General features: G+C 43.9%; 1 protein-coding gene and 2 long non-coding RNA genes across 22 annotated transcripts in view; 2 read left to right on the forward strand and 1 right to left on the reverse strand.

Annotated features, from left to right (window-relative positions):
* Positions 1-1,050, forward strand: part of LOC127922033 (uncharacterized) — a 1,501-nt gene extending 451 nt beyond the window's left edge. The window contains exons 2-4 of one of the 2 annotated variants that reach the window (XR_008110267.1): positions 105-360; positions 454-783; positions 912-1,050. This is a non-coding gene — a long non-coding RNA (uncharacterized LOC127922033). The remainder of the gene's footprint in view (positions 1-104; positions 361-453; positions 784-911) is intronic. The other variant, XR_008110266.1, reaches the window with a different exon arrangement.
* LOC127922030 (semaphorin-3aa-like) overlaps positions 1-16,475 on the reverse strand; it is a 79,648-nt gene that overhangs the window by 16,979 nt on the left and 46,194 nt on the right. The window contains 6 exon segments of the mRNA XM_052505608.1: positions 1,373-1,442; positions 1,589-1,703; positions 2,163-2,305; positions 5,173-5,292; positions 5,410-5,503; positions 6,283-6,402. Of these exon segments, the coding sequence (XP_052361568.1) occupies positions 1,373-1,442; positions 1,589-1,703; positions 2,163-2,305; positions 5,173-5,292; positions 5,410-5,503; positions 6,283-6,402 (662 nt within the window).
* Positions 8,310-14,722, forward strand: LOC127922032 (uncharacterized). 19 transcript variants are annotated; one of them, XR_008110247.1, is made up of 9 exons: positions 9,453-9,884; positions 10,498-10,626; positions 10,965-11,007; positions 11,051-11,314; positions 11,751-11,836; positions 12,832-12,874; positions 13,047-13,138; positions 14,569-14,654; positions 14,698-14,715. It is a non-coding gene; the product is annotated as an uncharacterized LOC127922032 (long non-coding RNA). The 19 variants fall into 19 exon arrangements; XR_008110252.1 differs by lacking the exon at positions 11,751-11,836 and adding an exon at positions 11,358-11,400 and having other exon boundaries at positions 11,051-11,228; XR_008110259.1 differs by lacking the exons at positions 9,453-9,884; positions 11,751-11,836 and adding exons at positions 8,310-8,881; positions 8,929-8,971; positions 9,101-9,143 and having other exon boundaries at positions 10,584-10,626; positions 10,965-11,314; positions 12,832-13,138.

The following is a 16,475-nucleotide window of genomic DNA, read 5'->3' on the forward strand; positions in this document are numbered from 1 at the left end:
TGGAAGAGTGATTAAAGGGATTTTCAATCTGAGGAGGAGGTAAGACAAGGTGATGTCTGGCCACCTGGAAGAGGATTAAAGGGATTTTCAATCTGAGGACAGAGGTAAGACAAGGTGATGTCTGGCCACCTGGAAGAGGATTAAAGGGATTTTCAATCTGAGGAGGAGGTAAGACAAGGTGATGTCTGGCCACCTGGAAGAGGATTAAAGGGATTTTCAATCTGAGGAGGAGGTAAGACAAGGGGATGTCTGGCCACCTGGAAGAGGATTAAAGGGATTTTCAATCTGAGGAGGAGGTAAGACAAGGTGATGTCTGGCCACCTGGAAGAGGATTAAAGGGATTTTCAATCTGAGGAGGAGGTAAGACAAGGGATGTCTGGCCACCTGGAAGAGGATTAAAGGGATTTTTCAATCTGATGTCTGGAGGAGGAGGATTTTCAATCTGAGGAGGAGGTAAGACAAGGTGATGTCTGGCCACCTGGAAGAGGATTAAAGGGATTTTCAATCTGAGGAGGAGGTAAAACAAGGTGATGTCTGGCCACCTGGAAGAGGATTAAAGGGATTTTCAATCTGAGGAGGAGGTAAAACAAGGTGATGTCTGGCCACCTGGAAGAGGATTAAAGGGATTTTCAATCTGAGGAGGAGGTAAGACAAGGTGATGTCTGGCCACCTGGAAGAGGATTAAAGGGATTTTCAATCTGAGGAGGAGGTAAAACAAGGTGATGTCTGGCCACCTGGAAGAGGATTAAAGGGATTTTCAATCTGAGGAGGAGGTAAAACAAGGTGATGTCTGGCCACCTGGAAGAGGATTAAAGGGATTTTCAATCTGAGGAGGAGGTAAGACAAGGTGATGTCTGGTCACCTGGAAGAGGATTAAAGGGATTTTCAATCTGAGGAGGAGGTAAGACAAGGTGATGTCTGGCCACCTGGAAGAGGATTAAAGGGATTTTCAATCTGAGGAGGAGGTAAAACAAGGGGATGTCTGGCCACCTGGAAGAGGATTAAAGGGATTTTCAATCTGAGGAGGAGGTAAAACAAGGGGATGTCTGGCCACCTGGAAGAGGATTAAAGGGATTTTCAATCTGAGGAGGAGGTAAAACAAGGGGATGTCTGGCCACCTGGAAGAGGATTAAAGGAGGCAAAAATTATTTTTCTAAAGGATTGTTTAGGGATTACAGAAACAGAGAGAGAGAGAGGACAGTAGAGATATGAGCTTTGTGTGTTTTAGTAATTTGTCTAGAATGGTTTCACTGTTATACAGTACAGATCCCCGAGCAAACATAGCACATGTGTACTATGATCAATAGTAGTAGTATTGAATACACACAAGGGCACAGTAGGTTTTATGAATCATAAATATCTAGATCATTACCTAGAAGTTGTGAAGACAGCATAGATCACTGGGTTCTTAGGATCTTTGGAGCTCATCAGAAAGACATCCTCTGAAACACATAGAAACCACATCGGGACATTAGCACAACCATCCCAACATCATACAGTGTTTCAATGAAACGATGCTACCATACGTACCCCTCTCGGGTAGAAAGTACCCACAGAGAGGCTCACATACACACACACAGTTCCTTACGCAGCTCGTCGAAGTGTGTGTCGATGCCGTTGAGGCCTGGCACTGAGCAGGTCAGTCTGGCCTTGAGGAAGGTGGTCCACTTATTGACCAGACTCCTGTGACCTCCCAGGTCATTCTGCAGGGACAGACACACACAAACACACACACACACGTTACACACACAAATAAACACACACACCTTACACACACAAACACACACGTTACACACACTCACAATACACACACACCTTACACACACAAACACACATACGTTACACACACAGATAGTCTACAGACAGGCATGAAAATCCACAATATATAATACTTGTGTGAATTCAGCTTTGATACTGGGGAACATCTGTGTATGTGACATATTTCTGTGTCCCTGTGAATGGAACTGTGTGTGTGAGAGTTTAACATGTCCATGACTTGTGTGTGAGTTTAATATATCCATGATGTGTGTGTGAGTGCATGCTAGTTTGTTTCAGTGTGTTTTGTGTGCGTGTCCATGCGTCCATGTGTGTTTGCGTGTCTGTCTGTGCATGTCAGTGTGTGCATGGGATGCTTGTGTGTGTGTTTGTGTGTGTGTTGTTACCTTACACAGTTGTCCTATGCGGGCAATAGTGGCCTTGCCAGTGTGTTCTCCATCCATGGCGTTCTCTTTGAAGAAGAGGAAGATCTTATCATCCTCAGGGTTGTCACTCTCTGGGATCAGGTTTACACCTACAAACCTGGGGTCTGACACATACACACACACACATGTTAACAAATACACGGGTACAAACACACACGCGCACACACACACACACAAACTGCTTACAGACATGAAAAAAAACATTCAAACACATATGTGCAAACACAGATACATGAGCACGCAAACAAACACCAGCTTGATAAACAAACAATGACTAATTTTCACTAGGGCTTAACCATGAAACCCTCATATCCGCATTAAACCAACCGCTATTTAATTCCACCATGTCCTCCATCCTCCAGTCCTTCATAACCCCTATTAGAAGACACCTCCATCCTCCAGTCCTCCATAACCCCTATTAGAAGACACCTCCATCCTCCAGTCCTCCATAACCCCTATTAGAAGACACCTCCATCCTCCAGTCCTCCATAACCCCTATTAGAAGACACCTCCATCCTCCAGTCCTCCATAACCCCTATTAGAAGACACCTCCATCCTCCAGTCCTCCATAACCCCTATTAGAAGACACCTCCATCCTCCAGTCCTCCATAACCCCTATTAGAAGACACCTCCATCCTCCAGTCCTCCATAACCCCTATTAGAAGACACCTCCATCCTCCAGTCCTCCATAACCCCTTTTTAGAAGACACCTCCAAACAAACACATATGACTCTGATTCTATGTAATATACACTTCAGAATGTGTAACAAATGGCACCCTATTCCCTATATAGTGCACTTCTACATAGGGAATAGGGTGCCATTTGGGACACAGCCCTAATACATCGATTGCAGATTTCGGAGTGCGAAGAAATCAAACTCCTAAATGACTTGAGCCAAGAGCCTAGGGCTTGAATATCCCCAGCTAAATGGATAGAGCTCTTTACGGAAAACTGATCTGGGAGCAGTCAGTCATGGAGGCGTCGGCACGGGAAAGGAGAGATGGCGTTTCGCCAACCCAACTAAGTTAGAGAGAGAAACAAGCGGGGCAGTGTTATGGTGACGGTAAGCTCCACACACACACACACACACACACACACACACACACACACTGACACACACACACACAAGGGTGCGAATATATTTGGCCACAACTGTATATACACACACACTCACACAATACAGGATGTGGCCGTGAAAAGGGAGACCCATGGCCAAAGCAGGACCATTACGCTGCCAGATTTATACTGTCTCCATGTGGATGGGAGTCCCAAACACAGATATCAAATCAAATCAAATCAAATGTATTTATATAGCCCTTCGTACATCAGCTGATATCTCAAAGTGCTGTACAGAAACCCAGCCTAAAACCCCAAACAGCAAGCAATGCAGGTGTGGAAGCACGCACACACAGACATTTAATAAATGCACAGTGCGCGAGCAGACGGATGCACACACACACAGACATTTAATAAATGCACAGTGCGCGAGCAGACGGATGCACACACACACACACAGACATTTAATAAATGCACAGTGCGCGAGCAGACGGATGCACACACACACACACAGACATTTAATAAATGCACAGTGCGCGAGCAGACGGATGCACACACACACAGACATTTAATAAATGCACAGTGCGCGAGCAGACGGATGCACACACACACACACAGACATTTAATAAATGCACAGTGCGCGAGCAGACGGATGCACACACACACAGCCATTTAATAAATGCACAGTGCGCGAGCAGACGGATGCACACACACACACACACAACCCCCACCAAACACACACACACACACACACACACACACCACAACGGCTGCACTCATGCCATTCAATACATTTAATGTTGCACAAAGGCCATTTCATTGGTCGTGGGCTTAACTATAAACCCGAGTTAGGAGTGTTAACAGATCGGGAGGATGTGTAAATAAATGTCTGCCACAGTCTGTCTGGCCAACCTAGGGTCTGAAGCCTTCTGAAGTGCATACCTATTCACATAGCCATTAAGGATTCTCTCTGAAGTAGGAACGCCATGCTTGCCATTCATACTAGTCTAGAGTCTAGAATAGAAAAGAATCCATTCTGGTAATCCCCAAATTACAATAACCAGAGAGGATTTATCCGGAGCCAGTGGATGGAGAAGCTAACAGACAACAGGAGGATTAAGGTGAGAAGATTACCTTTTGGGTAAATCGCTCTTTCTGAATGTGTCACGGCATTCATCACCATGGAGTGGGTTTGGGGGGTTCACTGTTCTGTGAATGGGAGGTGGGGCTGTAAAGGGGTGGTGGTGGGTTGAAATTTGACGTCGCTGCCGGAAAACAGCTGAGGGGATTAACTCCATGGGAAAGAATATGGACTCCGGGGAAAAAAACATAAATTGACCTTTTGTGCGGCAGCCATTAAATCCTTGGCTATGCAGACAGACTGACAGAGTGAGGGCTCCTCTCCTTCCCACCCCTGGCTAATCTCACCAGCACCAGCAGCCACACACATTCATACACACACTGACTTTATGAATGGGATCTGATATCTATGTCTGTCTTTGAATGGGAATCATCGGAGACACTCATGGCTTATAGATAGGACTAAGCTCTGTCCGACAGCTATTTAAACCAATGAATGGCGTCCTCTCGCCAATTGACCAATGAGAAGGTTCCTTTGATGCGCTTTAAAGGATTAAGTGTATCATGTCTATATTATACTATCAAGAGCCCCCTCTCCTATCAACCAATAAAAAGGGCTGATTCATATAATTTCAGCCAATAAAGGTTGTTGCCTACTGTGTCATATCATCAACGGTTCCCTCTTGTTCATTTCAATTAGTTATACTTCTGCAAATACAATTTAATCAGAAGTGTCTTATTTGATTTCTCCCTTGGAAAATAGCTTTTGCTTTAATGTGATCGAGCTGTATAATAAAGAATAAATAAAGAAGATATTAAATCACTGTGTTGTACCATTGAGCCATCTAGAGTCATGTTGCTCAGTCCTGATAGGATGATGCTCCCCGAGGGTGCGGAAGATGGCAAAGTCCCTTCCCATGAAGTCTGCCGACGTGCCAGAGTACAGCTCCCCATCTGCCAACCAGAAACCAGGGTCAGCAACAAGCAGCCAATGAGATTAGAGATGTTAAGTGTCAGGAAGTCCACTGGCAAACTTCAACCAATCACAAGTGGGATTAGAGTCGGACTCACCTAACATGATGGACGCAGAGAGCATCTTGGGGTCGTAGGGGCTTTTCCCCCGGCCGTTCTCGAAGTGGGACGACTCCAGTCGAAAGATGTTGTCCTGAAGGGAAAGATCAGTGTTCAAGAATAGCCCGTAGGAAACCCATCTAGAACATTCCAAAACAACACGCAAATGACACAAAAGTTGTTCACTAATATGGTTTGCAAGAAGTTCACTAAATGGGGAATAGTGTGTCAAATTAGTGCACTTGATGGGTAACAGTGTGTCATTAGAGACCAGAAACACGTACTGTGGAGTAGAGCTGTACCTTATTGACCTTGTAGATGTATATTAATAACTGACAGACCCCGTCAATCTATGTAAAATAGCACCATGGTATACACACAGACACACGTTTACGGATGGACAGGTGGACGGACACACACACACACACACACACACACACACACACACACACACACACACACACACACACACACACACACACACACACACACACACACACACACACACACACACACACACACACACACACACACAGAACCCATTATATTAATGCAGGACAAGATAGTGATTTCCCCCCCTTTCCACAGTTGAACAGTTACACTGTGTGGGATCATTGATTAAGCTGTATCTGCTTATCAAGATGATTGATTAAACTGTTGTGTGGGAGAACGATTTCCGCTTGTTAATGTGGGCCTGTGTAATGAGCCCCCCCCCCACTTTGCACAAATGAAATCATTGATTAGAAACACTGAATGAGTGGGAAATAGTCACAACAGAAAATAATGATCTAGTCCCTTGTCTTGGTGCAATTTAGATTCTATTGGAGGTTAGAGGGGGTGGTGTGTGTGTGTGTGTGTGTTGTTGCCCCTTACCTCTGCCCGTTTGCCCATCTCCAGGTAGGCACAGATAGGGTGGAAGGCCCCTGTACCACAGATATACAGGTGGGTGGAGTTGTAGGGTTGGAGCACTCGGATGAAGTTGGAACACTCTTTCTGACAGGAGACGAGAGACAAACACCTCATCAACATCTCATCAACTTGGGCTCCCGAGTGGCACAGCGGTCTAAGACACTGCATCTCAGTGCTAGAGGTGTCACTACTGACCCTGGTTTGATTCCAGTCTGTATCACAACTGACCGTGATTGTCTCATAGGGACTCTAACCCTGCCAAACCCTGGGGTAGTAAATAAGAATTTGTTGTTAACTGACTTGCCTAGTTAAATAAAGGTTCAATAAACATAAAACTTTTTTTTTAAACACTTGATCAGTTTCAAACTCTCAAACAAACAACACTCACATGTTAAAGCTGGAATCCTTAATGATGTAACAGCCATGTCTGTTTGAGATATTACAACAACAAAGAAGTTAGTGGAAACAGAAGAGCACAGTATGTCCTGCTATTTGTTTTCCTTGCTGCATGACGCTCCTCAGCTCGGCAACAACAACAACGGTGGTGGTGGTGGTGGTGGTGGTGGTGGTGGTGGTGGTGGTGGTGGTGTGGTGGTGGTGGTGGTGGTGGTGGTGGTGGTGGTGGTGGTGGTGGTGGTGTTGGTGGTGGTGGTGGTGGTGGTGGTGGTGGTGGTGGTGGTGGTGGTGGTGGTGGTGGTGGTGGTGGTGGTGGTGGTGGTGGTGTTGGTGGTGGTGGTGGTGGTGGTGGTGGTGGTGGTGGTGGTGGTGGTGTTGGTGGTGGTGGTGGTGGTGGTGGTGGTGGTGGTGGTGGTGGTGGTGGGGCCCGTGGCCCTGTTTCCCCGTACTGCGGAGTCCATCTTTAAGTGTCCACATAGCATCTAGCATTTACTGTATCTGTGTAATTATATACAGCTACAACTAAGCAAATTAAGCAACGATTCAGTTAATATGCTAGTAACTACTTCAAACCTAAGTTTGTCCAGTTTTGCTGATTGCAGTTCAATCGTTAGTTTAAGTACCTTATCTGCAGTTATCTTGATCAGCTGAGCTACCACATTCTGCCTACCAAAGTAGCTCTAGAATACAGAGGTAACTACAGGACATAGTGAGGACAATATGTCTGCGCGCTCCAGCTGTCTTAAAGTGCTGTAGGTGCAACATAAAACAACTTCAGATTTGATCACTCCAGGCATAAATAAGACTTGGTGGTTGGCGCTACTGGAAAGCTCCTGCAATCTGAAGTAGGAGTTTCCAGTTCCCGTTGCTGTGGTAAATTGCTTGTGAAATGAAGTGGCGTTCAGTTTTGCTGAAGGAAATGCCACCTGTGAGCTAAATTAGGCCATGACTGTGTCCTAAATGCTCCCCGTTCCCTCTACAGTACACTCTGTTTGACCAGGGCCCATAGGTAGACCCAGAGGTCATATGGTGCCATTTGGGATGCATCCCATGTTCACATCAGATCTCTAATGACCCGTCCGTCCGTGTGTGTTTCCATGTGTGTCCCTGTCCGTGTGTGTGTGTGTGTCCCTGTGTGTGTGTGTGTGTGTGTGTGTGTGTGTGTGTGTGTGTGTGTGTGTGTGTGTGTGTGTGTGTGTGTGTGTGTGTGTGTGTGTGTGTGTGTGTGTGTGTGTGTGTGTGTGTGTGTGTGTGTGTCCGTCCACCTGTCCATCCGTAAACGTTTGTGCGTGTGTCCGTCCGTTCGTCCGTCAGTGTGTGTGTATTCACGTCAGATCTGTAGTGATCCATCTGGTTGAATTTACTGAAGGTATTTGGACTCCCAGCCTCAGCGCATGTGGATAGTCCCAGTGCTGGGAGACTGTTTATGCTAACCCTAATGAATGGGATTAGTTCATGTTCTAGCCCTCTGGTAAGTCTTCTACAGGGTTCAGTAGGGTACACACATGCTAAAAAGATGAAGGCACGATTCATTGATGAGGAATACACACCTTTAGTTGACTGACACACACACACACACACACACACACACACACACACACAGACACACACAGACACAAAGCCCATTCCAGGTTAATACACACACACACATCTCTTTCCCGGGTCATTAAGAAAATAAATACGTACCTTCTGTGTCAATAAAAATCCTAAACCTAAGGTTTATGTTCCGTCTGCACAGAGTCACCTCTAGTCTCAGGGATGCTAACTGCTCAGGCTTCCCTGTCCCTCACAGCAATGAGACATTACATTTAGTATAGTAGCATATAGTATTTATTTCCTTGCTTCGCTAATAAGTAAGCCAGGACAGTGGAAGGGGCAAAAATATTTTTTTAAAGGATGAAAGTTCAACAGATAAGAGAAAATAATAAAGAAACCATTCACGGAGTAAATCACTCAAAAGTTACACCAACGTAGTGTGGAATCTGTTTCCACCATAAGGTCTTCCTCTGTCAAAATGAAATGCCAGATCAGGAATAACTAGCCATGTTGTGTAAAGGCTGATAAAAGTCATTGATATCTAACTGGACAGGTTTGAAGGATATCAACCTTGAGTTAAACTTTACTGTCAACCCAGGATATTATCAGTAACCCATAGTCACAACAACAGGTCACCCCAGAGAGAGGATATTATCACTAATATAGTCACAACAAAAGGTCACCCCAGGATATTACCAGTAACCCATAGTCACAACAACAGGTCACCCCAGGATATTATCAGTAACCCATAGTCACAACAACAGGTCACCCCAGGATATTATCAGTAACCCATAGTCACAACAACAGGTCACCCCAGGATATTATCAGTAATCCATAGTCAGAACAACAGGTCACCCCAGGATATTATCACTAACCCATAGTCACAACAACAGGTCACCCCAGGATATTATCAGTAACCCATAGTCACAACAACAGGTCACCCCAGGATATTATCAGTAACCCATAGTCACAACAACAGGTCACCACAGGATATTATCAGTAACCCATAGTCACAACAACAGGTCACCCCAGGATATTATCAGTAACCCATAGTCACAACAACAGGTCACCCCAGGATATTATCACTAATATAGTCACAACAAAAGGTCACCCCAGGATATTATCAGTAACCCATAGTCACAACAACAGGTCACCCCAGGATATTATCAGTAACCCATAGTCACAACAACAGGTCACCCCAGGATATTATCAGTAATCCATAGTCACAACAACAGGTCACCCCAGGATATTATCAGTAACCCATAGTCACAACAACAGGTCACCCCAGGATATTATCAGTAACCCATAGTCACAACAACAGGTCACCCCAGGATATTATCAGTAACCCATAGTCACAACAACAGGTCACCCCAGGATATTATCAGTAACCCATAGTCACAACAACAGGTCACCCCAGAGAGAGGATATTATCAGTAACCCATAGTCACAACAACAGGTCACCCCAGGATATTATCAGTAACCCATAGTCACAACAACAGGTCACCCCAGAGAGAGGATATTACCAGTAACCCATAGTCACAACAACAGGTCACCCCAGGATATTATCAGTAACCCATAGTCACAACAACAGGTCACCCCAGGATATTACCAGTAACCCATAGTCACAACAACAGGTCACCCCAGGATATTATCAGTAACCCATAGTCACAACAACAGGTCACCCCAGGATATTATCAGTATTATTATAGTAACCCATAGTCACAACAACAGGTCACCCCAGGATATTATCAGTAACCCATAGTCACAACAACAGGTCACCCCAGGATATTATCAGTACCCCATAGTCACAACAACAGGTCACCCCAGGATATTACCAGTAACCCATAGTCACAACAACAGGTCACCCCAGGATATTATCAGTAACCCATAGTCACAACAACAGGTCACCCCAGGATATTATCAGTAACCCATAGTCACAACAACAGGTCACCCCAGGATATTATCAGTAACCCATAGTCACAACAACAGGTCACCCCAGGATATTATCAGTAACCCATAGTCACAACAACAGGTCACCCCAGGATATTATCAGTAACCCATAGTCACAACAACAGGTCACCCCAGGATATTATCAGTAACCCATAGTCACAACAACAGGTCACCCCAGGATATTATCAGTAACCCATAGTCACAACAACAGGTCACCCCAGGATATTATCAGTAACCCATAGTCACAACAACAGGTCACCCCAGGATATTATCAGTAACCCATAGTCACAACAACAGGTCACCCCAGGATATTATCAGTAACCCAAGGTCACAACAACAGGTCAACCCAGGATATTATCAGTAACCCATAGTCACAACAACAGGTCACCCCAGGATATTATCACTAATCCATAGTCACAACAACAGGTCACCCCAGGATATTATCAGTAACCCACAGGTCACCCCAACAACAGGTCACCCCAGGATATTATCAGTAACCCATAGTCACAACAACAGGTCACCCCAGGATATTATCAGTAACCCATAGTCACAACAACAGGTCACCCCAGGATATTATCAGTAACCCATAGTCACAACAACAGGTCACCCCAGGATATTATCAGTAACCCATAGTCACAACAACAGGTCACCCCAGGATATTATCAGTAACCCATAGTCACAACAACAGGTCACCCCAGGATATTATCAGTAACCCATAGTCACAACAACAGGTCACCCCAGGTCACCCATAGTCACAACAACAGGTCACCCCAGGATATTACCAGTAACCCATAGTCACAACAACAGGTCACCCCAGGATATTATCAGTAACCCATAGTCACAACAACAGGTCACCCCAGGATATTACCAGTAACCCATAGTCACAACAACAGGTCACCCCAGAGAGAGGATATTACCAGTAACCCATAGTCACAACAACAGGTCACCCCAGGATATTATCAGTAACCCATAGTCACAACAACAGGTCACCCCAGGATATTACCAGTAACCCATAGTCACAACAACAGGTCACCCCAGGATATTATCAGTAACCCATAGTCACAACAACAGGTCACCCCAGGATATTACCAGTAACCCATAGTCACAACAACAGGTCACCCCAGGATATTATCAGTAACCCATAGTCACAACAACAGGTCAACCCAGGATATTATCAGTAACCCATAGTCACAACAACAGGTCACCCCAGGATATTATCAGTAACCCATAGTCACAACAACAGGTCACCCCAGGATATTATCAGTAACCCATAGTCACAACAACAGGTCACCCCAGGATATTATCAGTAACCCATAGTCACAACAACAGGTCACCCCAGGATATTATCAGTAACCCATAGTCACAACAACAGGTCACCCCAGGATATTATCAGTAACCCATAGTCACAACAACAGGTCACCCCAGGATATTATCAGTAACCCATAGTCACAACAACAGGTCACCCCAGAGAGAGGATATTAACAGTAACCCATAGTCACAACAACAGGTCACCCCAGGATATTATCAGTAACCCATAGTCACAACAACAGGTCACCCCAGGATATTATCAGTAACCCATAGTCACAACAACAGGTCACCCCAGGATATTATCACTAATCCATAGTCACAACAACAGGTCACCCCAGGATATTATCAGTAACCCAAGGTCACAACAACAGGTCACCCCAGGATATTATCAGTAACCCATAGTCACAACAACAGGTCACCCCAGGATATTATCAGTAACCCATAGTCACAACAACAGGTCACCCCAGGATATTATCAGTAACCCATAGTCACAACAACAGGTCACCCCAGGATATTATCAGTAACCCATAGTCACAACAACAGGTCACCCCAGGATATTATCAGTAACCCATAGTCACAACAACAGGTCACCCCAGGATATTATCAGTAACCCATAGTCACAACAACAGGTCACCCCAGGATATTATCAGTAACCCATAGTCACAACAACAGGTCACCCCAGGATATTATCAGTAACCCATAGTCACAACAACAGGTCACCCCAGGATATTATCAGTAACCCATAGTCACAACAACAGGTCACCCCAGGATATTATCAGTAACCCATAGTCACAACAACAGGTCACCCCAGGATATTATCAGTAACCCATAGTCACAACAACAGGTCACCCCAGGATATTATCAGTAACCCATAGTCACAACAACAGGTCACCCCAGGATATTATCAGTAACCCATAGTCACAACAACAGGTCACAGGTCACCCCAGGATATTATCAGTAACCCATAGTCACAACAACAGGTCACCCCAGGATATTATCAGTAACCCATAGTCACACAACAGGTCACCCCAGGATATTATCAGTAACCCATAGTCACAACAACAGGTCACCCCAGGATATTATCAGTAACCCATAGTCACAACAACAGGTCACCCCAGGATATTATCAGTAACCCATAGTCACAACAACAGGTCACCCCAGGATATTATCAGTAACCCATAGTCACAACAACAGGTCACCCCAGGATATTATCAGTAACCCATAGTCACAACAACAGGTCACCCCAGGATATTATCAGTAACCCATAGTCACAACAACAGGTCACCCCAGGATATTATCAGTAACCCATAGTCACAACAACAGGTCACCCCAGGATATTACCAGTAACCCATAGTCACAACAACAGGTCACCCCAGGATATTATCAGTAACCCATAGTCACAACAACAGGTCACCCCAGGATATTATCAGTAACCCATAGTCACAACAACAGGTCACCCCAGGATATTATCAGTAACCCATAGTCACAACAACAGGTCACCCCAGGATATTATCAGTAACCCATAGTCACAACAACAGGTCACCCCAGGATATTACCAGTAACCCATAGTCACAACAACAGGTCACCCCAGAGAGAGGATATTACCAGTAACCCATAGTCACAACAACAGGTCACCCCAGAGAGAGGATATTATCAGTAACCCATAGTCACAACAACAGGTCACCCCAGGATATTACCAGTAACCCATAGTCACAACAACAGGTCACCCCAGGATATTATCAGTAACCCATAGTCACAACAACAGGTCACCCCAGGATATTATCAGTAACCCATAGTCACAACAACAGGTCACCCCAGAGGTCACCCCAGGATATTATCAGTAACCCATAGTCACAACAACAGGTCACCCCAGAGTCACAACAACAGGAGGATATTATCAGTAACCCATAGTCACAACAACAGGTCACCCCAGGATATTATCACTAAACCATAGTCACAACAACAGGTCACCCCAGGATATTATCAGTAACCCATAGTCACAACAACAGGTCACCCCAGGATATTATCAGTAACCCATAGTCACAACAACAGGTCACCCCAGGATATTATCAGTAACCCATAGTCACAACAACAGGTCACCCCAGGATATTATCAGTAAACCATAGTCACAACAACAGGTCACCCCAGGATATTATCAGTAACCCATAGTCACAACAACAGGTCACCCCAGGATATTATCAGTAACCCATAGTCACAACAACAGGTCACCCCAGGATATTATCAGTAACCCAAGGTCACAACAAACCATAGTCACAACAACAGGTCACCCCAGGATATTATCAGTAACCCATAGTCACAACAACAGGTCACCCCAGGATATTACCAGTAACCCATAGTCACAACAACAGGTCACCCCAGGATATTATCAGTAACCCATAGTCACAACAACAGGTCACCCCAGGATATTATCAGTAACCCATAGTCACAACAACAGGTCACCCCAGGATATTATCAGTAACCCATAGTCACAACAACAGGTCACCCCAGGATATTATCAGTAACCCATAGTCACAACAACAGGTCACCCCAGGATATTATCAGTAACCCATAGTCACAACAACAGGTCACCCCAGGATATTATCAGTAACCCATAGTCACAACAACAGGTCACCCCAGGATATTATCAGTAACCCATAGTCACAACAACAGGTCACCCCAGGATATTATCAGTAACCCATAGTCACAACAACAGGTCACCCAGGAGGATATTATCAGTAACCCATAGTCACAACAACAGGTCACCCCAGGATATTACCAGTAACCCATAGTCACAACAACAGGTCACCCCAGGATATTATCAGTAACCCATAGTCACAACAACAGGTCACCCCAGGATATTATCAGTAACCCATAGTCACAACAACAGGTCACCCCAGGATATTATCAGTAATCCATAGTCACAACAACAGGTCACCCCAGGATATTATCAGTAACCCATAGTCACAACAACAGGTCACCCCAGGATATTATCAGTAACCCATAGTCACAACAACAGGTCACACCCAGGATATTATCAGTAACCCATAGTCACAACAACAGGTCACCCCAGGATATTATCAGTAACCCATAGTCACAACAACAGGTCAACCCAGGATATTATCAGTAACCCATAGTCACAACAACAGGTCACCCCAGGATATTATCAGTAACCCATAGTCACAACAACAGGTCAACCCAGGATATTATCAGTAACCCATAGTCAAACCATAGTCACAACAACAGTTCCAGTGTCCCTGTCTGTGTTCAACCAGCGTTCCCCTCCCACATTACAAGTATTTCTGTGGTTAGACCAAACCAACAACCTCTAAACCCAGATATGCTCCACAACCTTTTATGGTTCACAACCATGACCGTTACAAGGGTTACTTGTGTGAAAGTCTTCTTAATGACTTTACCTTATGGGCTTCCTAACATTCCCGCAACGTTCCGGCAACAACAGGAAGAAGCAATGTCTTCCTCCATCATTCTCAACACATCGCTATTATATACATTGTAAACTGTCTCATTAATCATCTTACTGACAGAGATGTTTAGATTTTCTCATGGTCATTAGACTCATTTCCAGACAGGCATTTTGTGTCTCCGTGTGTGTGTGTGTGTGTGTGTGTGTGTGTGTGTGTGTGTGTGTGTGTGTGTGTGTGTGTGTGTGTGTGTGTGTGTGTGTGTGTGTGTGTGTGTGTGTGTGTGTGTGTGTGTGTGTGTGTGTGTGTGTGTGTGTGTGTGTGTGTGTAATATTGAGTGCATGTTGTGTGTGTGCCACTGACAGACATTTACTCAGCCTAGTCAGAAATGCTACTCTGCAATTTTCAGAGTGAAAAATGACTTCTCAACACACAAACTGTGTCGTTACCTGAATACCACTGCATCCTCTGGGGAGAGAAGGGTCATTATTGGGAATAACTGATTACTTTCCCTTGAAAGGAGGGGGAATTACTAGGCAGCTTTGTTTAAGGTAGGTGGTTGACTGTGTTTTGAGAGCACACAGATATTATGAACCTAATATGCAACAGTCTGCAGATACAACTATAACTTCTGAACTAAATGAGAATAATTTCTCACTCTGAGCTGTGTTGAACCATTCAACATTTTCTGCATCACTTGTCTGTTAGGGCTGGGAATTGCCAAGGACCTCACAATATATATTATCACAAGATTTAGGTGCTGAGTGTGATTCTAAATGTATTATGATTCTAATGTATTGTGTATATGTGTGATTCTATATGTAGTGTGATTATATATGTATTGTGATTCTATATGTAGTGTGATTATATATGTATTGTGATTGTGATTCTATATGTAGTGTGATTCTATATATGATTCTATTGTGATTCTATATGTATAGTGATTATATATGTAGTGTGATTCTATATGTATTGTGATTCTATATGTAGTGTGATTATATATGTATTATGTATGTGTGATTCTATATGTAGTGTGATTCTATATGTAGTGTGATTCTATATGTATGTGTGATTCTATATGTAGTGTGATTCTTATGTATTGTGATTCTATAGTGATTCTATATGTAGTGTGATTCTATATGTATTGTGATTCTATATGTATTATATACCATTGTGATTCTATATGTAGTGTGATTCTATATGATTCTATGTAGTGTGATTCTATATGACTGTGATTCTTATGTATTGTGATTCTATATGTATATGTAGTAGATGATTCTATAAATGTAGTGTGTGAGTGTGATTCTCTATATGTAGTATTGTGATTCTATATGTATAGTGATATGTAGTGTGATTAATATGTATTGTGATTCTATATGAATTAAATGTGATTATATATGTATTGTGATTCTATATGTATAGTGATTCTATATGTAGTGTGATTATATATGTATTGTGATTCTATATGTAGTGTGATTATTTATGCATTGTGATTCTATATGTATAGTGATTCTATATGTAGTGTGATTATATACATTGTGATTC

The sequence above is a fragment of the Oncorhynchus keta genome, unplaced genomic scaffold (assembly GCF_023373465.1).
Source record: "Oncorhynchus keta strain PuntledgeMale-10-30-2019 unplaced genomic scaffold, Oket_V2 Un_contig_24352_pilon_pilon, whole genome shotgun sequence".
NCBI lineage: Eukaryota > Metazoa > Chordata > Actinopteri > Salmoniformes > Salmonidae > Oncorhynchus > Oncorhynchus keta.